The sequence below is a fragment of the Salvelinus alpinus genome, chromosome 10 (genome assembly GCF_045679555.1).
Source record: "Salvelinus alpinus chromosome 10, SLU_Salpinus.1, whole genome shotgun sequence".
In the NCBI taxonomy this organism is placed as follows: domain Eukaryota; kingdom Metazoa; phylum Chordata; class Actinopteri; order Salmoniformes; family Salmonidae; genus Salvelinus; species Salvelinus alpinus.
The window spans coordinates 19,081,484-19,109,214 of NC_092095.1; the positions used below are offsets into that span (position 1 = coordinate 19,081,484).

Consider the following 27,731-nt stretch of genomic DNA (forward strand, 5'->3'; position numbering starts at 1 on the left):
TTGAATTATTTGTTATTCTTCTCTCTTACTTTTTTTTTTAGGTATTTTCTTAAAACTGTATTGTTGGTTAAGGGCCTGTAAGTAAGCATTTCACTGTAAGGACTACACCTGTTGTATTCGGCACATGTGACAAATAACATTTGATTTGACTGGACAGCGGCACAGCCTTGGGTAGACCTGTGAGGGCATAGGCCCAACCATTTGGGAGTCAGGCCCACCCACTGGGAAGCCAGTGGCAGGGAAAAAATGTCAATTCTCTGGTGGACCTCAAAACTTGAGACATCTGTATCATTGTGTTGTGTGACAAAACTGCACATTTTAGAGTGGCCTTTTATTGTCCCCTTTTATTGTGCACCTGTGTAATGATCATGCTGTTTAATCCCTTTATTGATATGCTCACCTGTCAAGTGTATGGATTATCGTGGCAAAGGAAAAACGCTCACTAACAGGAATGTAAACACATTTTTTGACATAAGCTTTTGGTGCATATGGAACATTTCTGGGATATTTTATTTAAGCTTATGAAACATAGGGCCAACACTTTACACGTTGCGTTTATATTTTTGTTCAGTATACTTTCATAGTTGCCAACGTAATACAAATCACGAGTAATCCAATGATTGATGAAATGTCAAGGGGATACTGTGATGCTACAATATTACAGACCGAAGCGAATATATTAAGCTTGCTACATTGTGACATCTGTGGTTTGCTACATCACAGAGGTGTAATATCAAACGGCACGTGCACTCATCTCAAGCACGACTGCAAAGCCTATAACCGTATGACTGGGTTTGGATGACGACTTTCTGTATTGGAAATCGTTGGTTTTGTCCACAGACCAACAGCTACGAACTGAGTCTGTCGCTCAAAGCCGCTCCAAACGCAGCTGGCTTTTGCCGTAACGTTAAAAGCTTGCAAGCTTCCCATAATGCAATGCTAACTGGGGTCTATTCATTTCGGAAACCGTTTAAGAACCAAACGGACGCAAACAGAGCAAAATTAGAGTTTCTATTGGACACATTCAGGTAGGTCCCTCCCCGTTTCGTTTGCTTCCATTTTAAGAAACGTTTTGCAACTGAATCGGCGAAATGAACAAGCCACTTTTTTTTATTTTAAAGCGGAGTAGCTAGCCAGAGAGCCGAAAAACAACAACAGCAGCGTGAACGAGGCTAAACAACGGGCTGGCTAGCTAGCTACATGAATAGCGACAACAGCGACCAGGATTTGTCAAACGCAATGCCCTTAGTTATCTTAATTATTTGTCTTCTAGTCGGATAATGTGAGTAATGTCATTTTAAGCTTGGACAAAACATATTTGCTGTTGCATATCGCTTTGCATTGACATTACGAACCTTACTCGAGAGCAAGCTACCTAGCAATCGACGTCTCTCCATGTTTGAATATCTTCCGGCGGCAGCAGCGGTGTCATGAACAGTGGACTCCCAGCTTCAGCTGCTCCGCTCGGGGGTGTCGGAATACCCTGCGTCAAGGTGAAGTTCTGCCGATACTACGCAAAGGATAAGACTTGCTTTTATGGGGACGAGTGTCAGTTTTTGCATGAGGAGCCGTCCATGGCAAGCATGTCCCTTCACAGTGGAGCAAGCCCTGTCCCTTTATCCATGTCTGGAGGAGCCGTGACGTATCCGCTTAGTGCACCCCCGGCCTGCCCGGTTGGGGTACCGAACGTCCCCAAAAAGGGCGACTCTCTGGGGCCTGCAGGCACGGCTCTGGAGGGACAGATGTTAACCAGTGAGTATACTTCGTCTGTTTGTACCCGTCCTATACGACAGGGCCTAGCACAGCCTCATCGGTGGTTGTTGCTTTTTGGGCGTGTGAGGGGCTTTGTTAACATTGAGCCCGGGGATTCTTTGAGGCCTCTTTCCCCCCCCAAAACAGCGTGGGTTAAACATGTTTTTGAAGCATAACTAATTAAAGTGTCTGAGCGCTAAGCTTTTCGTCCAGAGTTTGAGCTCCTTCAATAAATGCATTTAGTTAGCAATTTTAGTGTTTTTGTATTTGACAACTACAAGAGATCAGTGGGCAAATTCAGACAATCATTGGCTAATGTAACGTTAGCTAGCTAACGTTAGATGGCTATGGTTAGAAAAGTTCTTCTGGCGGAAAAAAAAAGTTAACGGCAAATTAACGTTTGCGCTCTTCTTGCATTAGGTAACTACTATAGTTAGTAATGCGTGCATCTAACGTTAACTAGCAAAGCTAGTTAATGTTGAATCGTTTTGGAAGCGAGGCATTTTATGATGCTTGTCTTCATGCTTAAGGTGACAAGCTAGCTTGCATGCTAACCAAACATCTGCTGCAGTGAAGTCAATTTACTTAGCTACTAACTAATTAGCATCATCACTTGCAAAATAATTCTACCACCACAGCTGTATTTTATTTAACTCTGCACAATGCCACGTGTTCGGTTGCAAGGTGGATATTATCATTTGTGCACACAAGTTGGGAAACTGGATAAAGTTGAAGTGTTTACATCTTCTCAAGAAGCGTGCTGATTGGCTACTCATCTGTAATTGTCCTGTAAATGAAGACAATCTATGGCCTCATGACTACAACATTAGTTCATAGACACTTATGTCTATTACATGCATTTTGCATCACACAACCATTCAATTAACGAGAACCCTGCCATTCTTTATAAGGGTGATATGTTAGTCTGTATGGCATATATTGACTGACTCATAATGTTTTTCAAACATAGAATATGACGTTTACCAGGACCACCCAGACCCTGTGTAGTAGAAGCAGGCGGCTGATTCTGAACCCATTGTCTCTGTCCTCTACAGTCCCTGGGATGGAGAGCGGGTCCCTGAGCGACGCCAATCTGACCAACTCCTACTTCAGCAGCAGCTTCATCGGGGTCAACGGCTTCGGGAGCCCGGCAGAGTCTAAATACTCTATCATGCAGGTACGACCAGCCTCAGAATCCAACTAAACAGTACTGACCCGACAGATGCCTACTTTTGTTTCAAAGTGACTTTGAAATTCTTGTTAGTTTTATGTATGTGTATATATGATTTGTCATTCTACTCAAGTGTTCAGGTACCATCTTTAGATCTGCAGTAGGGTCAAATACTGAATAATAGTGCTACTTGGCTGATGTGGTAGAGGTGAACTTATTCTTGTATGTTTATCAGAAAGTCTGGTTCAGTACTGGTCTAAAGACAGTGATCTGTGCTATCAGGGATCCTTGGGACGTCCCTAGCCTATTGAAGTTGACATTTTAAAAATGGTTTAGGGTAGGAACGTCCTAGTAGGGTTTGGCCGATTTTATGATTAAATCGAATATCGTGGTATTTGACATTGACAATATATTGTGATGTGCAAGATTATACTCTATTTGAACTTTAACATCAACTGTGCAGGGTTCCCGAGTGGCGCAGCAGTCTAAGACACTGCATCACAGTGCTAGAGGCGTCACTATAGACCCTGGTTCGATCCTGGGCTGTATCACAACTGGCCGTAATCGGGAGGCTCATAGGGCAGCGCACGATTGGCACAGCGTCTTCCGGGTTTAGGGAGGGTTTGGCCGGGGTAGGCCGTCATTGTAAATACGAATTTGTTCTTAACTGACTTGCCTAACTGATTTTATTTAACTAGACTTTATCAATATGTTGAAAATGAAATAACTAAGCCTTATTTCTTTTCCTGCCAAACAATGATTATTTAATGAGTATAAAATTGTGAATTAGCACAAATTGCACAGGCTGGAATTATTTAGTCATTAACGGCACAAAACGATTATATTGTGTTATTTGGAGTAGATGTCTCCCCAACACTAGTCCCAAGTATCTGACCTAAAGAAAATCGGATAATTATGTAGTGTTAGGTGTTTATTTATTTCAATCAAGCAATTATGCAGGTTTTAGCAGAATCACATTAGTGGAAACCAAGACTGTTCTCAGGGCAGGCCTGGTTGTATCTACGCTGAACAAAAATAAAGACGCAACAGTGTTTTCATGAGCTGAAATAAAATATCCCGGAAATGTTCCATAAGTGCAAAAAGCTTATTTCGCTAAATTTTGTGCACATTTTTGTATACGTCCCTGTTAGTGAGCATTTCTCATTTGCCAAGATAATCCACCCACCTGACAGGTGTGACATATCAAGAAGCTGATTAAACAGCATGATCATTACATAGGTGCACCTTGTGCTGGGGACAATAAAAGGCCACTCTAAAATGTGCAGTTTTGGCACACTGCACTGCCACGTTTTGAGGAAGCTTGCAATTGGCACGCTGACTGCAGGAATGCCTGCCAGAGACTTGAATGTTCATTTCTTTTCAATAAGCCACCTTGAACGTAATTTTAAAGAATTTGACCTCACAGCCGCAGACCATGTGTAACCACACTAGCCCGGGGCCTCCACATCTGGCTTTTTCAGCTGCGTGATGGTCTGCGACAAACCACCTTGGACAGCTGATAAAGCTAGGTTTACACAACCAAATAATTTCTGCACAAATTTTCAAAAACCTTTTTCAGGGAAACTCCTCTGCATGCTCATCGTCCTCACCAGGGTCTTGACCTGACTGCAGTTCCAGCGTCGTAACAGACTTCAGTGGGCAAATACTCACCTTTGATGGCCACTGGCACACTGGAGAAGTGTCATGAATGAATCCCAGTTTTAACGGTGTCGGGAAGATTATACACAGTGTGTATGGGGTCATGTGGGCGAGTGGTTTGCTGTTGTGAACAGAGTGCCGTGGGGTTATGGTATGGGCAGGCATAAGCTACGGACAACAAACACAATTGCATTTTATTGATGGCAATTTGAATGCACAGAGATAACAAAACGAGATCCTGAAGCCCATTGTGCCACCAGCTTATGTTTCAGCATAAGGCATAGCCCCATGTCGTAAGGATCTGTACACAATTCCAGGAAGCTGAAAATGTCCCAGTTCTTCCATGGCCTGCATACTCACCAGACATGTCACCAGTTGAGCATGTTTGGGATGCTCTGGATCGACGTGTGTGCCAGTTCCTGCCAATATCCAGCAACTTCGCACAGCCATTGAAGAGGAGTGGGACAACATTCCATAGGCCATAATCCAACAGCCTGATCAACTCTATGCAAAGATGTCGTGCTGCATGTGGCAAATGGTGGTCACACCAGAGTCTGACTGGTTTTCTGATCCACGCCCCTATAGATGCATATCTGTATTCCCAGTCATGTGAAATCCATAGATTAGGCCCTAAAGAATCTATTCCAAATGACTGATTTCCTCATGAACTCAAACTCGGTCAAATCTTTGAAGTTGTTCCATGTTGTGTTTATTTTTCAGTGTACATATTTTCGAGTGGTGTCGGGGACACTTTGCATTTTAGCTAACCTTAATTCTCCTACCCTGCTGAGAAAAGTCCCTTCTGCTAGTCAAACCCGGCAGATCACTAATGGGATACAGCAGTATTGTATCTACAATTTGACCAGGTGCATACACCTATGCTGAAGTCAAAGACCACCAGCTAGTGATGCAGATCCAGTGGCTTCTAATGGGAATTATTTTTGCTACAGACTGGTTCCTTTTGGGAACATCAGGGCTGCGGTCTTTGCTAGAATATGGTAGCTAGGTAACTAAGATACTTAATAAAAAAATAAAAATGTAAGCATCTGTTTTGTTGTTGTGTAGAGAATCACCAACAGCAGCAGTTCTCCCAGTCTCCTTGACGACGGTGCCAAGAACTTCAGCCACAGCGCTCACGGTAAGAACCCAGTACCTAGAGGAAACTTCATGGAATAGCTCAGTGGTTCCCAACTCCGGTCCTCAAGTACCCCCAACAGTACAAGCACATCTGATTCAACTTGTCAACTAATTATCAGGCTCTCAATGAGTTGAAGCAGGTATGTTTGGGGTTCTCGAGGACTGCTGTTGGGATCCACTGGAGTATAACAGATCTTTGAAACTAATAACTGTAGAATTATAATTGGTACAATTTCTAACTCTTTGATTGGAACACCCATGAAATCACTGACAGATCTATTCCATGGAACCCTGGCAGTTGGACCAGGTCAGAGTTGTGGGTCGATGGAAAACTCTCCGTGGACAACACAGTCTTCATTCCCTCTCCCTCTATGTCCTCTTCCAGATCCAGGGAATTCCCCCATTTCTTCACTCTTCAGTGACTTTGGTGCTCTGAGCATATCACAAAGGAGAAAGGTGAGCACCACTACCCAGGTTCCTGGTGTGGTCGTCAACCAAGGGGAAGAGTTTGAGCTTCAAATGTCTATTGAGTGTTTGAGCTCCTAGGGGGAAAATGGTCAAACCTAAACCCATCCGTTGTGGTTCGTTTTGTGTGCGTTTCTCTAGATTACAACATCTGGTCACTGTTTGTTTTTGTTGTAAACTGTGATGAAGCCAAATCCGCATATAAGGAAAATATACATAACATAAAACAAATAGAATATCTGATGAAGGCAAGAAGAACAATGAAATATAATCCTAGGGTTATGCATCTCTCGTTCTCTCCCTCTCCAGGGTCCTAACCCTACAGCCAATGAGTTCATCCCTAAGGGGGTTCCCCGCATGGCCACTATGGTCCAGTCCAGTGGTCCGGCCTTCCCATCGCCCCTCTTCCCCCACCTCAGCCCCAGCAGCTCCACCGCCCTTGCACCTGGTGAGCCATCCACTATAAAAAAAGCCACTTAATTCTAACTTAGAACACTTCTAGTTTTTCTCCGTTTGCACTATATCATGGATATGCCAGGTTGTCAGGGTGAGTGAGTTTGCAGTGTAAAGGTTCTCTATTGATGTCGCCTCCCATTGTTCTCCTGGCTAGCCAAGTGAGTTGACTCCATACAGTGGAGATGCTCTATAGAAAACAACAATGTATTATTCAAGTAAATCCCTGCCATGATGAATTCCACCTTAGTCACCAGATAGTCATAACAATGTACGGAGGTACTCCAATGAACTCTGTACCTCTGTTTAACACACCCTCTCTGGTATCCCCCATACAGGGATGTCTCTCTCTGCGGGGTCCACCCCCCTCCACTCCCCTAAAATCACCCCCCAAACCTCACCTGCCCCTCGCCGGCGTAGCCACACCCCCAACCCCAACAACCCCAACCCAGCCAACTACATGGTGCCCACCAGTGTGTCTGACCAGGGGGCCCACATCATCCAGAAGGAGACGGTGGGGGGGACCACCTATTTCTACACTGATAACACCCCCGCTCCCATGGCCGGGATGGTACGTTCCATTTAGTCTGCCCTTACTGACAGCATGACCTATTAGTTGTAATTACTCCATAAATAGGAAGTGCAGTCGTTAAATGTGTTTCTGTGCAGGTGTTTCCTACCTACCACATCTACCCCCCCACTGCTCCCCACGTGGCCTACATGCAGCCCAAAGCCAACGCCCCGTCCTTCTTCATGGCTGATGAGCTCCGACAGGTACGCCCACCCTCTTCCTCCACCTGGTTCTTTCTGTCTGAAACACCCACTCTGTTTCCATTTCTGTTCTCTTTTTTGCCTTGTCTCCATATTAAAGTGTGTCTGTCTGTTCTAATCCTCCAATCTCCCTCTGTGCTGTGATGTCAGTGTTGATCGCTGATGTCATTTCCTGTGGTTCCCTCTAGGAGCTGATTAACAGACATCTGATTACCATGGCTCAGCTTGACCAGTCAGAGAACACCGGTAAAGCATCCCTTCCCTGATTGGCTCAACCGAGGTGGGGGGGGGGGGGCTGTTATTGGCGTTGTATTGATGGTATGGCCTCTGTCGATTTGGGGTTTCACTGCAGACTGAAAGTGAGAATCGCATCCTGAAACGTGTCGTTGTCTTTAGTATTCCTGACAGTTCACACACACATAGTCACACTAGTTTTTGTTTGTAGAACATTCTCAAGTTGTTCAAGTGTCAAAACTTGTAACTTAAGATGCGTGCCAACTGATGTAGTTATTTTGGCTCTGTTTGTGTGCTGGTGTGTCGTCATGCCGTGTATCCCTGTCCCAGGTGTTCCATCTGAGGTGGACAGCTACCACAGCCTGTTTCCCCTGGAGCCTGTCCCCCCTCCCAACCGCCTGCAGAAGACCAGCAACTTCAGCTACATCACTTCCTGCTACAAGGCTGTCAACAGCAAGGACGACCTGCCGTACTGCCTGAGGAGGATACATGGTGAGTTGCTCGTATGACACAAGATGAACACACACACACAATTTTAAATTATCATATATTTGGTATGGGATATATTTTCTTTCAGCCTTTGAAAATAGAAGGAATCTTGAGTGGTCATCTTCTTTGAATGTCTTGTGTGCGTCCAGGTTTCAGGCTGGTGAACACCAAGTGTATGATGCTGGTGGACATGTGGAAGAAGATCCAGCAGTCCAACTCTGTTACCCTGAGGGAGGTCTTCACCACCAAGGCCTTTGGTGATCACTGTGAGTGGGGCTCTATGCCCCCCCCCCCCCCATGTTGTATGTGCGTTTGTGTATATATTGGTTTTTGTATGAGTCTGTTTGATCCTTAAGAAGCCCCCATGATAACCTCCTGTTTCTCTCAGCGTTGGTGTTCTCCTATGACTTCCATGCGGGAGCAGAGACCATGTTCAGCAGGCACTTCAACGACCCTGCGGCCGACTCCTACTTCACCAAGAGGAAGTGGGGTGAGTCCCCCCCACCCTTCCCTACTGATTCCGACGCACCCCCCCCCCCACACTCCCCGTGCCGACGCACTTCCGAGTTGTTTTGAATGCGTCATCAAATGGCAATGGAAGTCGGGCTTCATCAGCGTGTCACACGGCAGTATGCATTTTGATATCATACTCTTAATTGCTTGAAACCTGAATGTTTTCGTACATATTGAGGTATATCTTACCTTGCTATAAAGGATCCTATTACATAGGCCATTACTTTCTCGACAAGCTGGCCAATAGTATAGATTGATATAGTAGATTGACATGGGCTAGTGATTTTTCTGTTCTTTACTCGTCTTGTTGGCTGAGGAAAATGTACATGTGGGCAGTTGTTGTAACATGTTCAAAGTGACATCAGAATTGGATAAGAAGGACTGCACATCATTGCATTCTCCACTGGCATGTTCTGGTAATATGAATGCCCATCATCTAAATGTGATTTGTGTCATTCTGAGCACAGTGGGTGGACGCCCTAATCAGGTTACGCACCCAACGCATTAGTCTGGTAAACCTTCTCAAATGTCCGGGAAATTAAAATGTTGCCAGTCAAAATGTCTGGCGCCACATTTTCCTAACCGAAACCAGTGCGCTTGCCAGTGTGGATGGTTTCTGTGAGCGTGGTGGGGAGGAGGAGGAGTGGGGTGTTCCAGCACTGACACTTGTTGGTCTGTGTGACGGTAAGGGTATGTTGCTGTAGTCAGGGGAAGCTGTGGCTGAAAGTGATCCTGAGACTGGTACTACCAGCCAGGCCCAACTACCTGCTATAGGAGAGACACAGCCAGAGGAAGCAGAACCTCAGATTTTCTGACCTCACGGCAACAAGTGTTTAACTGTCAGTATTACTGTCACACTACAACACCCCTCTGTGGCCATACAGCAACACTAAGGGTCATACTAATAGCTCTGCAACTCCATATCACACTACAACAACATCTCAAGTGTTCAACAACTGGCTGTTTGTGAAGTAAGCATCTGACATTTGCTGTCAAGTTGATACCATTTTGTTTCTTAAACCCTTTTATTGGAAAGCCTCAATGTAGGGTGTGCAGAGTGCCCAGAGTTGGTGAAAATGTGCTTTGATGATTTCACTTCCTTATGTTGTAAAATCAATTTTACCAAGACAAATGACTCTTCGTGTTCTGAATCGTTCAGTGGGGTCTTTCTCTAACAACATCAACATTTATATCCAAAAAGTCTGATTTCGTAACGTAACACATCTGTAAATAAGCACCGGTGGAGCTTTCTCGCAGCGACTTGAGGATTTTACATGTTGTGGTGGTTATCTGCAAAGTTGTTTTTGCAAAAAGCCAAATTAACATGAACTCAATTAAATGTCAAATAAAAAGCTTGTGATACACTCAGTGCTCCGTTGACATGCGCTTGTTTTTTGTGAAAAATCTTTGAAAAATAACACATTTTGCATTTTAATATGAGAAACGTGTACTCCAAATAAGAAAATACTAGCTACATGCCATGTCTCAATCTATATGTCTTACCTCCTTGTTTTTTGTCCTCTGGATTGGAGAAGAAAGATGAGTTTGACGGTGAGCTTGTCACTTAGCCTTAATTCTCACACAGCATCCAGCCTAGCTCACACGCAATGCTAGTTTCCAGATTTCCCCCCCCCCCCCTCTGGCCTCCATTGATTTAGTCACTGTAATTCTGGCCACCCTACAAGGGTAAGAACTCTAACTTTTGAATGGATTATGATCGAGACATGAGGTTTGGACAATTTGGTTTTCTTAGGCGTAACTACACATTTTATTTTAACCATGGGTCCCAAAAAATATTTTTTGGTAGGACACCCTGCTCAATGTGTTTCGTCTGTTTCCTTTCGTGTATCCTGTCCCCCCCCCCCCCCCCCCGTAGGACAGCACGAGCCCCCTCCACCGCGGCAGCACGCAGGTCTGCTCCCCGAGTCTCTGATCTGGGCCTACATCGTCCAGCTGAGCTCAGCCCTCAGAACTATCCACACTGCTGGTCTGGCCTGTAGGGTCATGGACCCCAGCAAGATCCTCATCACCGGCAAGACCAGGTACACACCTCGCAGACATGCATCGTGCGCGCGCACACACAGACACACATTGCTGACCAACGTTATGGATCCCAGCAAGATCCATATTCTCTGAAACCAGGTGTAAACACAGATGTTGAATGTGACGCAGTGTGGTCAGAGAAACTGAAGTGTTTTTCATGCAACCTCGAACCAGTTGCTGTCTCTGGTTTAGTCCTGAGTTCCTTGCTAGAGAACTGTGCAGAAACCAATGTGTCTGTAAGCCCCCTGATGTTTGTGTTGTAGTGCTGATAGTATCTGCTGGGTTATTTACTGTAAACTACAGTGAAAGCAGAAGTTCTATACTAGTCCTGGCTTCCTTTTCTCAGAAAGGGGAGAAACCACACACACGCTGACATCCCGCTAACGTTTGACACACACTCAACACGCCTTTTTCTCCCTGCAGGTTACGAGTGAACTGTGTAGGGGTGTTTGATGTCTTAACGTTTGACAACAGTCAGACCAACCATGTGACCCTCATGCCACAGTACCAGGTACAGTAACCCCCCCCCCCCCCCTAACCTAACCATTTTTCTTTCCAGAGAAAATTGCAAGCCCCTCCTGGTCATCCTGCTATTCCCGTTCAAATGAAATTTTAAAAGCATAATACCAGTGCAAATAAAATCTGACCTGATTATACCACTATAAATGGGGAAATGTACACATGAATCCTGAATCTAACGGTTTCTGTTGCAATTTAATCAACTCGAGTTCTGTCACCACACTTGTTGATTTTAGCCTAGTTTATGAAGCGCGTTGGCCGATTTTTGGTAAAATATTGTTATTACAGCCTAGTGAAGATGACATTGGGTTTTAGCCTCTGACTGAGATGTCAAGGTATCTTGTTCCTTTTCTCCCTCCATGGACCTGGTTAGCAGGCGAAATGAACACTGTTGTGGCTATTTTTACTTTGATTATTGACTTATTGTGGTCACTTTGTTACAGAGAACATCAGATTCTCCGCTAAACAAACAAATGAGCAAATAGATCTAGTAGCAGATATTCCACACCATGGATTAGGCTTGGGCGGTATACCGGATTATTTGGAAAATGCCACGGACTGTTTTTCAATACTGTTGAAATTATTTATTTTTAGTTATTCAAAATCAATTTGTAGCTACTTTTTAATTAAATACCTGCAGTCAACTTGTGCAATACATTAGCAGATAAAGCAGATCACATTCTTCATTTCACCCGTCACATTATTTGACATTTGAAGCTTACCGTAGCTCCCCACAACAGTTGAGCCAGTCACGTGTTTGTTTATAAATAGCACAATGGGAGAAAGCGGGAGCAGTCCAGGTGTGTATTGACGGGTTGCGTTTTATATTGAAAGTCAACAGTGATCAGGGAAATGAGAGTACAATGAAAAAGGAAGTAATTTTTTGCAAAGAATGATGCATGGCCATCATATTTCTAATGTTTATCATATAAAGAATGTAGCCAGCTACACTGGGTGGGGCTAAAATAGCCAAATACACTAATTTGAAGGGGTGCCCACATATACCTTTGTGTATATATAGTGCAACAAGCCTAAGCTCACCATGCGCAGTGCCAAGCATTGGCTGGAGTGGTGTAAAGCTCGCCGCCATTGGACTCTGGAGCAGTGGAAACGCGTTCTCTGGAGTAATGAATCGCACTTCATCTGGCAGTCCCGACGGACAAATCGAGATTTGGCGAATGCCAGGAGAACGCTACCTGCCCCAATGCATAGTGCCAACTGTAAAGTTTGGTGGAGGAGGAATAATGGTCTGGGGTTGTTTTTCATGGTTCAGGCCCCTTAGTTCCAGTGAAGGGAAATCTTAACACTACAGTATACAATGACATTCTAGATGATTCTGTGACTCCATCTTTGTGGCAACAGTTTGGGGAAGGCCCTTTCCTGTTTCAGCATGACAATGCCCCATGCACAAAGTGAGGTCCGTACAGAAAGGGTTTCTCGAGATGGATGTGGAAGAACTTGACTGGCCTGCACAGAGCCCTGACATCAACTCCATTGAACACTTTTGGGATGAATTGGAATGCTGACTGCAAGCCAGGCCTAATCTCCCAACATCAGTCCCTGACCTCACTGATGCTCTTGTGGCTGAATGGAAGCAAGTCCCCCATGGCAATGTTCCAACATCTAGTGGAACGCTTCCAAGTTTAGCTAGCAGCCTCCATGGAATTTCGCTATTACTTGTGCTAATTTTGTTATCATTCTGGTAACATTCCCAATATTTTTTGGGGCCCCCCCTTTGTTCTAAACTGGTAATACCGTAAATCCCGGAATGAGAGGATGGTATGACGATTTGAACATCTGGAACCGCCCAACCCTACTATGCAGAGTTTCAGCACCATGGGTAGCGCCACGGTTGATCAATTGCCTGCAAATCCGAAGGGTAAAACCGCCATGCTCTCGTTTTCGTTAGTGTTACATCATGAAAAAATGTTTCAAATATCTATTTCCTCAAGCAATATTGTGGACACAATCTATCAGCTGTCTTGTAACCACAATTGTATATTTTGAGCCTCTGCTAGTGCTGTGTGTGTTTGCTCTGAGTTTTGACTTGCTGGCCTGATTCCCTTTTTGAAATGGTTGAGTTGGCCCCTGGCTGTAGTGTGTTCTGTTAACTATGTGTTTGTGCGCTTGCAGCAAGCGGACCTGATATCCCTGGGCAAGGTGGTGTTGGCCCTGGCCTGTAACTCTCTGGCTGGCATTCAGAGAGAGAACCTGCAGAAGGCCATGGAGTTGGTGTCTATCAACTACTCATCAGACCTCAAGAACCTCATCCTGTAAGACACACTGACACAACATACACACACAGAACCCATCCTTGAAAAGGACGACACCGGGTCCTCCACTAAGCCATTTCTCACCGTCATCTGCAACAACCACAACACACTCAGATCTACAAGTGAATACACTGTTTGCACTGACACAAGTACTCAGTCACTACCTGTTTGTAGGTATCTGTTGACAGAGCAGTCTAGGCTGCGCAGCGTTAATGACATCATGCCCATGATTGGAGCTCGCTTCTACACACAGCTGGATGCATCACAGATGAGGAATGATGTCATCGAGGAGGACCTAGCGAAGGTACACTAACACACACACTTGTGATGCCATCTCTGCTCTGTGGGAGTGGTGGTGAAAGGAAGTCACGTGAGGAGAGGTGTTGAGAGGGAGTGTGAAAATACAGGATGTTCTGTGTGCCGCGGCCCCTCTGGCCTCTACAGCGTCTGCTGTCCTGTTCTGGCCTTAGACCTGGGGTGTGAAGCCACTGGCTACGGACTGTCCACCACCCCACCCCTGTTCTGGCCTTAGACCTGGGGTGTGAAGCCACTGGCTGCGGACTGTCCACCCACCCCCCCCCCCACCCCACTGCTTAACACCCCATCAACAGCTCTACTTGTTTTGGTGCTTCTATCAGGAAACCGAGTAGTGTGTGAGCTGTTCTGCAGTCTTCAGCATTAAACAGAAAATGCCACCTTTCAGTCCATTTCAAACGCAACACTGTTGTCTGTCCGTCAGTTGTGTGTGTCTACATGTTATCAGTACTGTTCTGAACACCAATGGTTGTTCTTACTCTTTGTGTATGTATGGTACAGGTAACTGCCAAAATAAAAGAAACACTTCAGTAAATGAGGGAGACAGTATATTGTAAGCAGGTGCTTCCACACAGGTGTGGTTCCTGAGTTAATTAGGGTCATGTATAAACATGTCCAGTAGCTCATTATTTTGGCTAGAAGAGATTTCAGTGACTTTTAAGGAGGGGTGTCAAAGGAGTCTCAGTCACCAGATCTCAACCCAAATGAACACTTATGGGAGATTCTGGAGTGGCTCCTGAGACAGCGTTTTTCCATCAACAAAACACCAAATTATGGAATTTCTTGTGGAAGAATGGTGTCACAATAGAGTTCCAGACACTTGTAGATTCTATGCCCACAGCTGGCTGCACACGAGCCAATCGTAATGCCCATGGTCAATTTGGTTTGACATTCCATATCACTATGGCTAGTTGGGGACCATCCGTACATTGTCTATGTACGTCGGACAATATTTAAAGATGTCGATGGCTCCCAATTTCAATAACTTAAGCCAACTAAATGGTAGAATTCATATATGAATATTGAAAGCATTTAATGAGGCAACTAAAATATGTGTAACATGAAAATATTGTCCCATTTACTACTAGCCCCAGAGATGTTATACAATGTCAAATCAACTTTGCCACGATCACACACCAGCTGGCTGAATGAAGTTGGCCAGCACTACCTAGCCTATGACTTCTTCAAGAAACAACCTGGTTAGACTGTTTTCAAGTTATATGACTTACAGTTTTATATCTGTTGTAGGAGGTCCAGAATGGTCGTCTCTTCCGTCTGTTGGCCAAACTGGGCACCATCAACGAGAGACCAGAGTAAGTACTGAACCACTTCGTTAGGAGTGGATTTGGAACATCTGACTCACCTTCATGTCACACTTCTGCCAATGTGTCAGGTTTCAGAAGGACCATACGTGGTCTGAGACGGGGGACCGTTACCTGCTGAAGCTGTTCAGAGACCACCTGTTCCACCAGGTGACAGAGGCTGGAACCCCCTGGATAGACCTCAGCCACATTGTTTCCTGCCTCAACAAAGTATGCCAACTCTCCCTGCATCTCTCTCTCTTTCTCTCTCTTTTCCCCCCATTTTTTTTCCTTATTTTTTCTTATGCCCTTCCCCTCATTTCCCTCTGCCATGCCCTTTTCCATCTAGTCCTCTCTTCTCACCCTCCATGTGAGCCACCTGTCTATTCCAGTATGTCTTGTTGCCCAGCTGGCTACTAGTCTACCAGTATTCTCCTCCCCTCTCTGTGTAGCTGGACGCGGGCGTGCCTGAGAAGATCAGCTTAGTGTCTCGGGATGAGAAGAGTGTCCTGGTGGTGACCTACTCGGACCTGAAGCGCTGCTTCGACAATACCTTTCAGGAGCTGCAGCAGGCCGCTGCCGGACCGCTGTAGCGCCCCCCACAGGCAGCGGGGTGGGACTGCCTGAACCGTACAGCACATTATTGCACTACAGCGGAGGACCAGGCGCATAGTGATGACATCTTCAGTGTGGCGAGAGAGAGGCAGAGGGGGTGGGACTTGCTGGACCTCAGTCACATACACTGTCTTGGCAACCAGGAAGGCTTTTCTAAAGCTGTTTTTTTATTTTTCCTAAAATCCCGCAGCTGCGATGACGGACAAAAACGGAAGCTGTACCGATTACGAATGCTAAAATTTTTTTAGACTTGGGGAACAAAATGGATACTAAAAAATAAAACAACCACGTGGGATTTAACTTTTTCCTGCTTTTATTTTTATTTTTTTTATAGATTTTTTTTTTCTTCTCCTCTGGAGGATGGACTAAGATGTTTTACTTTTTAATGAATGTGAGTGGCCTACAGGCTGCACCTACCGAGAGTGGTGTACAGACACACACACACACACACACACAGACTGAGAACCTAATATAAAATCAGGCTTTATTTTTTACTGTGTGTCTTCCTGCTGGAGACCACACCCCTTCATACCAACGCACTAAGAGACGGGACAGACCACTGGACGCTTTCAAAGGGGGTGGTCAGGGAACCCATTCCTGAAATGGACCGGTCCACCTCAGCCTCCTTGCTTGTCGGTTCCCACTCAAAAGGACAAACCACTGAGTTTTTGGGTAGAGTGCTGGGTTGGGGACTCAGACCGTTGGTCAATTCATTGCCTTGATGTGGAGGTCAAGGGTCATGCAACATTGAGGTCATGTGTTAGGGGGGCTATTGGGTCGAACTGTGGTTTCTGTTGGCACTGAGGTAGGGTTTTGTCTAGAAGGTATACATTTTTTGGCAAAATTGACTTTTTGTAACAGGTTTAGGATGACTTCCACAGCAGTTTAGGAAAAGGGTCAGGGTTAAAGTGCACAAAAATTGACTTTTTCCATCAATTTGACAAAAGCTGTTTCCCATCTAGACATGATCCTGAGGAAGGGGTGTCTTCTCCCTGTTTGTTATATAGCGCAGGGTCATGAAAGCAGCAGGCTCCTTTATTGCTTCATGACGGACACTATTGTGGAAAATGTTGTGACACCAATGATGAACTCTGTGAGATGGAATATTTAGGTCTGGCTCGTCAGCGCTGGGATGAAGCCCACGGACTGGGCCAAAACTAGAGAATGGTGCCAGTTCTGCCTCAATGTGGAATGTCCTCCTTTTCTTTGCCTCTTTCTCTCTCTTTATCCGCTCCCCTGCTTCCTTCCCCTGAGGGGTCCCTGCCAACCTCTTCATTTGAGAAGAAGTGATGCTTTAAATTTTTTTTTTTAGCTGGTTCCCCTCATTTTGCTCAGCTGTTGTGCAGTGATGCATGATGGGACATGGAAGGGATGGTCTTTCTCCCTAAACACAAACTTTATGTTGTGGACCAATACCAGCTGGGGTGGGGACGGAGGGGCAAGGAACGAGACAGAGTCAGTAAGGTTTTAAGAACATCTGTTTTTTTTTTGACCATTTTAAATCATGTGAAACAAAATGTGCTCGAGGCAGCGACAACCAGGAATTTAACCTCTGACCTCTCCCAGTGGTCACCTGGGATTTTCCTCCTGAAGTGCGCACTTATTCAATCCCTCTCATGGTTTTAAAAAGAATGGATTGGCGTGAGAGATGATGGAAACTGCTTATACCAATCCAATGATTTTAAATTCACAAGGGGTAGTGAAGGAGTTTACTCTTCAGGAAGAAAAATATAGAATTTGGGAGAGGGTGGGTAAGATTGGTGAGCAGTGGCTGATGCATTCAGAAGCACGGGTCTATTCAGAAGGGTGAAACTTTCAAAGCGTTAGATATAAATGTATTGTATATATCATAGACTTCTAGTCACATGAGATGAGGTAGCTGTGTCTGTTCTATACATCACTGTTCTATGTGTAACATATTGGACGTTCCACCCCATTGAATAGACCTTCTGTTGAATGGTTTGGAATTCTCTCAGGATGACGGACAGCTGGAGGGGCCCGATGACTGAATGTGTTTGGCCGTCATTGCTCGCCCTTTATCCAGTCAGATCGATGTGGACTGGACTCTAAATGGGGGTAGGTGGCGATACTGTGGGGGGAATTCGTGAGGTGATAATGGCCCTAAGCACAGATTTAGCATCGGTTTACTCTGTCCAACCTTACCTGACCTACTTGGATGTCAACATATCTGACCCTATGTCAGTGATTAGGGGCATCTTCTACCCAATACTCCATGAGGTGACATGGGAGTTGCCACATAGCACAGATCTAGGAACTGTTTAGCTACACCTAGCCTATCCTGAACCATTTAGGAGTTGAAGAGTAAAACTGACTGTAGATCAGTACTTAGGGGCCACTTGATCTAAAACCTGCTCGGAGTTAGAATCGTACTGTTTTCAGTGAAATGATCGAAACAGAAAACGTATTTGGTGAAATGTGGTGCTTAGAACCCTAAATTTAAACAGATCACACGCATCCACCCTATCAATAGCCCTAATCCACCCTATCAATATCCCATCCCCAACAACTCATGACACACTCCCGTAATACTACACCACTCCGACACACGCCTCTCCCCCCCACTACACCACTCCGACACACGCCTCTCCCCCACCACACGCCTCCCCCCCCCACTACACCACTCCGACACACGCCTCTCCCCCCCACTACACCACTCCGACACACGCCTCTCCCCCCACCACACGCCTCTCCCCCCCACTACACCACTCTGACACACGCCTCTCCCCCCCACCACACCACTCCGACACACGCCTCTCCCCCCCCACTACACCACTCTGACACACGCCTCTCCCCCCCACTACACCACTCTGACACACACCTCTCCCCCCCCACTACACCACTCTGACACACGCCTCTCCCCCCCCACTACACCACTCTGACACACGCCTCTCCCCCCCCCACTACACCACTCCGACACACGCCTCCCCCCCCCCCCCCACTACACCACTCCGACACACGCCCCCCCCCCCCCCCACTACACCACTCTGACACACGCCTCCCCCCCCCCACTACACCACTCTGACACATACCTCTCCTACAAACATCTACAATCACCATCTTAGTATGTTGTTTTGCCCATCTTGTGTTCATTGTCTCAACTTTTGCAATATTGTGTGTACAGCAGTATTTTAATAAAATATACCAAAACAGTGTGTTGTCTTAGTGTCATGCATGTGAAGACCAGAGGATTGTCTTGACAGTCAGTGTGGTAACGCTTCTTTACTTCAACATGTTTAAATATGTTTTGAATACATACATACATACTTGTGTCAGTCAGGGCAAACGGCTGTGGCTATTAAACATGTTCTACAGTACTTCTCCATAGCTCTGCATCAACTGGTCTAATGGTCATTGACAGCAGTTGCCTTCCTTGACACAATCTCATGAGGTTAACATATTGTAAATAAATAGGTGCAACACTATTTTCTAATGAATAAATTCTTCCAGCATACAGGTGTAGGAACATCATGGTCACTGGAGACAACCGAGATTCCTCTGAGCTCTATAGTCCAACTATACTAAATAGACTGGTACATGGACATGCAGTGTTGCTGCATGTGATAACACTATCATGGATTTAGCTGCTGTTAGTGGTGTGGGTGTGGCACCCTACGCAGGCCTCAGTAATTCACATACCGTACTCCTCTCCCCCTGAGGAAGCTACAGCATCAAATACAATCTTTAGAGAAATTGTAGAGACATATTTGGAGTGAAGTCGTCTGATAGTATGTTATGGGGAAATGAAGCACTGCATCAATAATTAATCTGTGATAAAGATGGACTAGGGATAGAGAAGGTGTCGGAGAAAGATGGACTAGGGATAGAGAAGTGGGTGTCAGAGGGAGGAGGTTAGGGTGAGTGATGGTGTGCTGGGAGGGAGGAACCAAGGCAGTTCTAACCAGAGGGAGAAGTGTGATATGATAGAGTTGTCAGAGGGAGGGGTAGAGGAAGGCAGAGTTGTAGTCGGGTGGAGGGGAACAGCTCTCCTCGGAGTCACAGTCGCATGGGAGGACAGGCGGCTCGTCATGGAGACCAGTGATGTCATTACACATGCAGGGCACCAGGTTTTCCCTGCACGTACTGATGGTGAAGAACCTGCCAACACACCCCCTCAATCATTATCAATACAGAACACAAAATACTCTCATTTGTAGTCAGAGGGGTTGAAGGTTAGAGGTGGTGACCTTGTGAGGCTCTTGGCACCGCTGGTCCATTTGAGGCGTTTGAGTTCCTCAGAGGGTAGAACCATCCCGCTGTCTCCCTGCTCATCCTGAAACACACCAGTTCTACGCATTAGTGTGTGATACACAGCAACACACCAGACACATCAGTGACGAGCGAGAAAATAAATGTGAATCAGTGTGTGCCCTCACGTCCGGCCCAGGCGGGTCCTTGCTGGGCAGTTCCTCAAAGGTCCTGAGTGTCGCTGTGCTCCTGGTGTTCATGTAGCTGGAACAGAATTAAAACATTACCAACTACAACCCATTGGACTGTACCAACTGTCATTTTTCTCTGTTTATGGGGGTGTTCCTAGCCTTACCCTAGACTGATGAGTCTGTGTGGATGCAGGTCAGTCAGGGAGCTGTCTGTGGAGTCTCTCTGGATGCTGCTGTCTGGGTCTCTCTCTCCACACAGGAACGTGCCCAGGGGAATGTAGTCCTTCCCATCCTGATCATAGACAAGGTTCAATACACAGGAAGAAGAGAGAGAGAGTGTGTGTGTGTTACCTGTTGAACTCGTGCCTCCAGCAGGTCTCCCAGTGTTTCCACTAGGCCAGTGAAGGTGGGGCGGTCTGAGGGGTTAGCCTCCCAGCATGCCAGCATGGTGCTGTAACTACAGACAACACACCAGTTAAACTCACACCACAGTCTCTCTTCAGTTCTCTCTCCATCAATATATTTCTCTTTCTCACATTTCTGGAGTGCTGTACTCTGGGGATCGCATGCGTGTTCCCTCCTTTAGTTGGTGGCAGAACTCCTCATCTATGTTCAGGCCTGGGTACGGAGAGGCTCCTGTGAGACAGACAGAGAAGAAGCCTCGAGTCTTGTCCAGGTGATACAGTAACGGTATGTACTAGTCATAGTACGAGCCATAGAGATCCTATTAAATGACTAGTATTCTAATTCCTAACTCTATGGGACCAGCAGTATGTGTTTTGTGTAAGTGGATATGAGGACCGACCCAGAGAGAATATCTCCCAGAGCAGAACTCCATAGGACCACACGTCACTCTGGGTCGTGAACACCTTGTCAAAGATGGACTCTGGGGACATCCACTTCAATGGCAGCCTTGCCTGTGGAGAGCAGGGGTCATGGGTCAGAATCAGCTGCCAGCAGAGAGTACAGAATATCCTGGTCCCAGACCTGTTTGAGGTGTCTCGCCAACTTGGCAGGACAGCACAACTACTGTAGATCTGAGAATAGGCTAAGTACAGTGAAGTCCCCGTTATGAGGAGGAGATGATATTTTGTGTGTGTGTGTGTGTGTGTGTGTGTGTGTGTGTGTGTGTGTGTGTGTGTGTGTGTGTGTGTGTGTGTGTGTGTGTGTGTGTGTGTGTGTGTGTGTGTGTGTGTGTGTGTGTGTGTGTGTGTGTGTGTGTGTGTGTGTGTGTGTGTGTGTGTGTGTGTGTGTGTGTGTGTGTGTGTGTGTGTGTGTGTGTGTGTGTGTGTGTGTGTGTGTGTGTGTGTGTGTGTGTGTGTGTGTGTGTGTGTGTGTGTGTGTGTGTGTGTGTGTGTGTGTGTGGACTCACGTCTCCCTTGCGGACGTAGTCGAGGTCTTTGTAGAGGTCTCTGGCCAGACCAAAGTCACAGATCTTCACCACTTTGTTCTCAGACAGCAGAATGTTCCTGGCAGCCAGGTCACGGTGGATACACTGACATAGAAACACAGAGTGAACACACACACATTTAAAAGCACAATTTGGATCTATTGATCGCATCGCGGTACAAATGAGCCACATATTTTCAAGGTCATATACTATATGTCTTCTCAGACAGACAGGCAGACAGACAGGCAGACAGACACAGGGTATCAGACCTTGCGAGAGGCGAGGAACTCCATGCCTCGAGACACCTGGAAACTGTAGGAGATGAGATCCTCCAGGAACAGAGGAGACTTAGAGACACCTGGAAAGAGAGAGAGAGAGAGACAGAGAGAGGGAGAGAGAGACAGAGAGAGCAAGGGAGAGAGGGACAGAGAGGGGCAGGGGGAGAGAGACAGAGAGACAGAGAGAACAAGGGAGAGAGGGACAGAGAGAGAGAGAGGGAGACAGAGAGAGAGAGAGCAAGGGAGAGAGAGAAAGGGAGAGGAGGGACAGAGAGAGACAGAGAGAGAAAGGGAGAGGAGGGACAGAGAGAGAAGGGAGAGGAGGGACAGAGAGAGACAGAGAGAGAAAGGGAGAGGAGGGACAGAGAGAGAAAGGGAGAGGAGGGACAGAGAGAGAAAGGGAGAGGAGGTTATGAGGGTGAGGATTGAAAGATACAAATCTCAACAACAACAAAAACGTGTAGATAAACCTCTTACCCCTCTCCTCTGTCCTCTCTCTCTTACCCCTCTCCTCTGTTCTCTCTCTCTTACCCCTCTCCTCTGTTCTCTCTCTCTTACCCCCCTCTCTGTTCTCTCTCTCTTACCCCCCTCTCTGTTCTCTCTCTCTTACCCCTCTCATCTGTTCTCTCTCTCTTACCCCTCTCCTCTGTTCTCTCTCTCTTACCCCTCTCCTCTGTTCTCTCTCTCTTACCCCTCTCCTCTGTTCTCTCTCTCTTACCCCCCTCTCTGTTCTCTCTCTCTTACCCCCCTCTCTGTTCTCTCTCTCTTACCCCTCTCATCTGTTCTCTCTCTCTTACCCCTCTCATCTGTTCTCTCTCTCTTACCCCTCTCCTCTGTTCTCTCTCTCTTACCCCTCTCCTCTGTTCTCTCTCTCTTACCCCTCTCCTCTGTTCTCTCTCTCTTACCCCTCTCCTCTGTTCTCTCTCTCTTACCCCTCTCCTCTGTTCTCTCTCTCTTACCCCTCTCCTCTGTTCTCTCTCTCTTACCCCTCTCCTCTGTCCTCTCTCTCTTACCCCTCTCCTCTGTTCTCTCTCTCTTACCCCTCTCCTCTGTTCTCTCTCTCTTACCCCTCTCCTCTGTTCTCTCTCTCTTACCCCTCTCCTCTGTTCTCTCTCTCTTACCCCTCTCCTCTGTCCTCTCTCTCTTACCCCTCTCCTCTGTTCTCTCTCTCTTACCCCTCTCCTCTGTTCTCTCTCTCTTACCCCTCTCCTCTGTTCTCTCTCTCTTACCCCTCTCCTCTGTTCTCTCTCTCTTACCCCTCTCCTCTGTTCTCTCTCTCTTACCCCTCTCCTCTGTCCTCTCTCTCTTACCCCTCTCCTCTGTTCTCTCTCTCTTACCCCTCTCCTCTGTTCTCTCTCTCTTACCCCTCTCCTCTGTCCTCTCTCTCTTACCCCTCTCCTCTGTCCTCTCTCTCTTACCCCTCTCCTCTGTTCTCTCTCTCTTACCCCTCTCCTCTGTTCTCTCTCTCTTACCCCTCTCCTCTGTTCTCTCTCTCTTACCCCTCTCCTCTGTTCTCTCTCTCTTACCCCTCTCCTCTGTTCTCTCTCTCTTACCCCTCTCCTCTGTTCTCTCTCTCTTACCCCTCTCATCTGTTCTCTCTCTCTTACCCCTCTCCTCTGTTCTCTCTCTCTTACCCCTCTCCTCTGTTCTCTCTCTCTTACCCCTCTCCTCTGTCCTCTCTCTCTTACCCCTCTCCTCTGTTCTCTCTCTCTTACCCCTCTCCTCTGTTCTCTCTCTCTTACCCCTCTCCTCTGTTCTCTCTCTCTTACCCCTCTCCTCTGTCCTCTCTCTCTTACCCCTCTCCTCTGTTCTCTCTCTCTTACCCCTCTCCTCTGTTCTCTCTCTCTTACCCCTCTCCTCTGTTCTCTCTCTCTTACCCCTCTCCTCTGTCCTCTCTCTCTTACCCCTCTCCTCTGTTCTCTCTCTCTTACCCCTCTCCTCTGTTCTCTCTCTCTTACCCCTCTCCTCTGTTCTCTCTCTCTTACCCCTCTCCTCTGTTCTCTCTCTCTTACCCCTCTCCTCTGTTCTCTCTCTTACCCCTCTCCTCTGTCCTCTCTCTCTTACCCCTCTCCTCTGTTCTCTCTCTCTTACCCCTCTCCTCTGTTCTCTCTCTCTTACCCCTCTCCTCTGTTCTCTCTCTCTTACCCCTCTCCTCTGTTCTCTCTCTCTTACCCCTCTCCTCTGTTCTCTCTCTCTTACCCCTCTCCTCTGTCCTCTCTCTCTTACCCCTCTCCTCTGTCCTCTCTCTCTTACCCCTCTCCTCTGTTCTCTCTCTCTTACCCCTCTCCTCTGTTCTCTCTCTCTTACCCCTCTCCTCTGTCCTCTCTCTCTTACCCCTCTCCTCTGTTCTCTCTCTCTTACCCCTCTCCTCTGTTCTCTCTCTCTTACCCCTCTCCTCTGTTCTCTCTCTCTTACCCCTCTCCTCTGTTCTCTCTCTCTTACCCCTCTCCTCTGTCCTCTCTCTCTTACCCCTCTCCTCTGTCCTCTCTCTCTTACCCCTCTCCTCTGTTCTCTCTCTCTTACCCCTCTCCTCTGTTCTCTCTCTCTTACCCCTCTCCTCTGTCCTCTCTCTCTTACCCCTCTCCTCTGTTCTCTCTCTCTTACCCCTCTCCTCTGTCCTCTCTCTCTTACCCCTCTCCTCTGTCCTCTCTCTCTTACCCCTCTCCTCTGTTCTCTCTCTCTTACCCCTCTCCTCTGTTCTCTCTCTCTTACCCCTCTCATCTGTCCTCTCTCTCTTACCCCTCTCCTCTGTTCTCTCTCTCTTACCCCTCTCCTCTGTTCTCTCTCTTACCCCTCTCCTCTGTTCTCTCTCTCTTACCCCTCTCCTCTGTCCTCTCTCTCTTACCCCTCTCCTCTGTCCTCTCTCTCTTACCCCTCTCCTCTGTTCTCTCTCTCTTACCCCTCTCCTCTGTTCTCTCTCTCTTACCCCTCTCCTCTGTCCTCTCTCTCTTACCCCTCTCCTCTGTCCTCTCTCTCTTACCCCTCTCCTCTGTTCTCTCTCTCTTACCCCTCTCCTCTGTTCTCTCTCTTACCCCTCTCCTCTGTTCTCTCTCTCTTACCCCTCTCCTCTGTCCTCTCTCTCTTACCCCTCTCCTCTGTTCTCTCTCTTACCCCTCTCCTCTGTTCTCTCTCTCTTACCCCTCTCCTCTGTCCTCTCTCTCTTACCCCTCTCCTCTGTTCTCTCTCTTACCCCTCTCCTCTGTCCTCTCTCTCTTACCCCTCTCCTCTGTTCTCTCTCTCTTACCCCTCTCCTCTGTTCTCTCTCTCTTACCCCTCTCCTCTGTTCTCTCTCTTACCCCTCTCCTCTGTTCTCTCTCTCTTACCCCTCTCCTCTGTCCTCTCTCTCTTACCCCTCTCCTCTGTCCTCTCTCTCTTACCCCTCTCCTCTGTTCTCTCTCTCTTACCCCTCTCCTCTGTTCTCTCTCTTACCCCTCTCCTCTGTTCTCTCTCTCTTACCCCTCTCCTCTGTCCTCTCTCTCTTACCCCTCTCCTCTGTTCTCTCTCTCTTACCCCTCTCCTCTGTTCTCTCTCTCTTACCCCTTTCCTCTGTTCTCTCTCTCTTACCCCTCTCCTCTGTTCTCTCTCTCTTACCCCTCTCCTCTGTTCTCTCTCTCTTACCCCTCTCCTCTGTTCTCTCTCTCTTACCCCTCCTCTGTTCTCTCTCTTATCCCTCTCCTCTGTTCTCTCTCTCTTACCCCTCTCCTCTGTTCTCTCTCTCTTACCCCTCTCCTCTGTTCTCTCTCTCTTACCCCTCTCCTCTGTGCTCTCTCTCTCCTCGAAACACCTCTTCTTCCCATCCTGTCACAGGGAGAGAGAATGAGTTGTGGTTAATGTGGTCAGGTAGTGCTACTGGTCAATATGGATATTCTGTATTTATTATATTTAGTGTGTGGACTTAGTGTGTTTGTCTCTAGTTTACACCACTACACATACCTATACGACACAAAACACCGCATTACAACTTCAACTCAACTATGAGTGTTAACATGAATCATACAGGACTAAATACTCAGAACTACAGATTCTGACATTAAGGAAAAAGTTCCTCTCTCTTATTACAGATAACAGAACATCAATTGATTGCAGAAGTGAGTTGATGATGTGTTTGATTGCTTGAGGCTCATTCTGTGTATCCGTCAGAGGAAATGAGACTTGAATGTGAGATAAGTATCTTAACGTCTGTAAGTGTGACAATAAGACATTCATGACGCTCTTCACAGCATAAAGATATAGACAGGAAGTCAATGGGAACTTGACCTCATTGAGGTCTGTAAATTAAGGCTCTGTCTGTCTGTCTGTCTGTCTGTCTGTCTGTCTGTCTGTCTGTCTGTCTGTCTGTCTGTCTGTCTGTCAATCTAATCTAATCTAATCTAATCTAATCTAATCTAATCTAATCTAGACAGAGGGAGAAGTCACCTTGTTGAGCAGGAACACGTCTCTCTTGCTCTTCAGGTAGGTGGATAGGTTTCCATACCTACAGTACTCCACTATCACCATGAGAGGCCCTGCCTTGGTGCAGGCTCCCAGCAGGTTGACCACATTCAGGTGGTGGCCGATGTGGTTCAGGATCTTCAGTTCTGTCATCAGAGCCTTGTGGTCACTGGGAGTAGCCCCCTCTGGTGGACAACATACAGCACAGCACATTATAAATACATCACACTATAAATACGGCACATTATTAATACAGCACATTATAAATACAGCACATTATTAATACAAAACATTATAAATACAACACATTATAAATACATCACATTATCAATACAGTACATTATAAATACATCACATTATCAATACAGCACATTATAAATACAACACATTATAAATACAACACATTATTAATACAGCACATTATAAATACATCACATTATCAATACAGTACATTATAAATACATCACATTATCAATACAGCACATTAGAAATACAACACATTATAAATACAGCGCATAATCAATACAACACATTATAAATACAGTACATTACAAATACATCACACTATAAATACAGCACATTATTAATATAGTAAATTATAAATACAGCACAGTATAAATACATCACTTTATAAATACTGCACATTATAAATACATCACATCATCAATACATCACACTATAAATACAGAATATTATTAATACAGCACATTATAAATACATCACTTTATAAATACAGCACATTATAAATACAGTACATTATAAATACATCACACTATAAATACAGCACATTATAAATACAGTACATTATAAATACATCACACTATAAATACAACACATTATAAATACAACACATTATCAATACAGCACATTATAAATACAGTACATTATAAATACATCACATTATCAATACAGGACATTATAAATACAGGACATTATAAATACAGCACATTATAAATACAGAATATTATCAATACAGCACATTATAAATACAGTACATTATAAATACATCACATTATCAATACAGGACATTATAAATACAGGACATTATAAATACAGCACATTATAAATACAGAATATTATTAATACAGCACATTATAAATACAGTGCATTATAAATACAGGACATTATAAATACAGCACATTATAAATACAGAATATTATTAATACAGCACATTATAAATACAGTACATTATAAATACATCACATTATCAATACAGGACATTATAAATACAGGACATTATAAATACAGCACATTATAAATACAGAATATTATTAATACAGCACATTATAAATACATCACATTATCAATACAACACATTATAAATACAGCACATTATAAATACAGTAAATTATAAATACAGTACATTATAAATACAGTACATTATAAATACAGTACATTATAATACAGGACATTATAAATACAGCACATTATAAATACAGGACATTATTAATACAGTACATTATAAATACAGCACATTATAAATACAGTACATTATAAATACAGGACATTATAAATACAGCACATT

The 27,731-nt window shown here is 45.6% G+C and overlaps 2 protein-coding genes across 4 annotated transcripts in view; one reads left to right on the forward strand and one right to left on the reverse strand.

Annotated features, from left to right (window-relative positions):
* The first annotated feature begins 978 nt into the window (after nucleotides 1-978).
* Nucleotides 979-16,015, forward strand: LOC139531650 (PAN2-PAN3 deadenylation complex subunit pan3-like). Of its 2 annotated transcripts, none has more exons than XM_071328304.1 (18): nucleotides 979-1,752; nucleotides 2,808-2,929; nucleotides 5,648-5,720; nucleotides 6,105-6,175; nucleotides 6,494-6,632; nucleotides 6,976-7,208; nucleotides 7,307-7,411; nucleotides 7,597-7,654; nucleotides 7,973-8,134; nucleotides 8,281-8,397; nucleotides 8,520-8,621; nucleotides 10,521-10,686; nucleotides 11,111-11,198; nucleotides 13,340-13,479; nucleotides 13,654-13,783; nucleotides 15,043-15,107; nucleotides 15,188-15,326; nucleotides 15,548-16,015. In XM_071328304.1, the coding sequence occupies exons 1-18, from the start codon at nucleotides 1,431-1,433 to the stop codon at nucleotides 15,686-15,688; spliced, it is 2,373 nt and encodes a 790-aa protein (XP_071184405.1). In that variant the 5' UTR covers nucleotides 979-1,430; the 3' UTR covers nucleotides 15,689-16,015. The 2 variants fall into 2 exon arrangements, with proteins under 2 accessions (XP_071184405.1, XP_071184404.1); XM_071328303.1 differs by having other exon boundaries at nucleotides 980-1,752; nucleotides 5,994-6,175.
* Nucleotides 16,016-18,935: 2,920 nt separating this feature from the next.
* Nucleotides 18,936-27,731, reverse strand: part of LOC139531648 (vascular endothelial growth factor receptor 1-like) — a 63,542-nt gene continuing 54,746 nt past the window's right edge. For both annotated transcript variants that reach the window (XM_071328298.1, XM_071328299.1), the window contains 11 exons: nucleotides 26,192-26,391; nucleotides 25,525-25,573; nucleotides 21,767-21,855; nucleotides 21,480-21,602; nucleotides 20,913-21,024; nucleotides 20,644-20,743; nucleotides 20,459-20,564; nucleotides 20,272-20,399; nucleotides 20,105-20,180; nucleotides 19,916-20,001; nucleotides 18,936-19,826 (listed from right to left, as the gene is read on the reverse strand). In XM_071328298.1, coding sequence (XP_071184399.1) covers nucleotides 19,661-19,826; nucleotides 19,916-20,001; nucleotides 20,105-20,180; nucleotides 20,272-20,399; nucleotides 20,459-20,564; nucleotides 20,644-20,743; nucleotides 20,913-21,024; nucleotides 21,480-21,602; nucleotides 21,767-21,855; nucleotides 25,525-25,573; nucleotides 26,192-26,391 — 1,235 coding nt within the window. In that variant the 3' untranslated portion in view covers nucleotides 18,936-19,660. The remainder of the gene's footprint in view (nucleotides 19,827-19,915; nucleotides 20,002-20,104; nucleotides 20,181-20,271; nucleotides 20,400-20,458; nucleotides 20,565-20,643; nucleotides 20,744-20,912; nucleotides 21,025-21,479; nucleotides 21,603-21,766; nucleotides 21,856-25,524; nucleotides 25,574-26,191; nucleotides 26,392-27,731) is intronic.

Bases quoted from the DNA above. Each gene is read 5' to 3' on its own strand.
- LOC139531650 (XM_071328303.1), top strand. From the start codon at position 1,431: ATGAACAGTGGACTCCCAGCTTCAGCTGCTCCGCTCGGGGGTGTCGGA. The intron at 7,655-7,972 runs GTAAAGCATCCC...TCCCTGTCCCAG, and splicing joins TGACCAGTCAGAGAACACCG to GTGTTCCATCTGAGGTGGAC. The intron at 8,398-8,519 runs GTGAGTGGGGCT...TGTTTCTCTCAG, and splicing joins CAAGGCCTTTGGTGATCACT to CGTTGGTGTTCTCCTATGAC.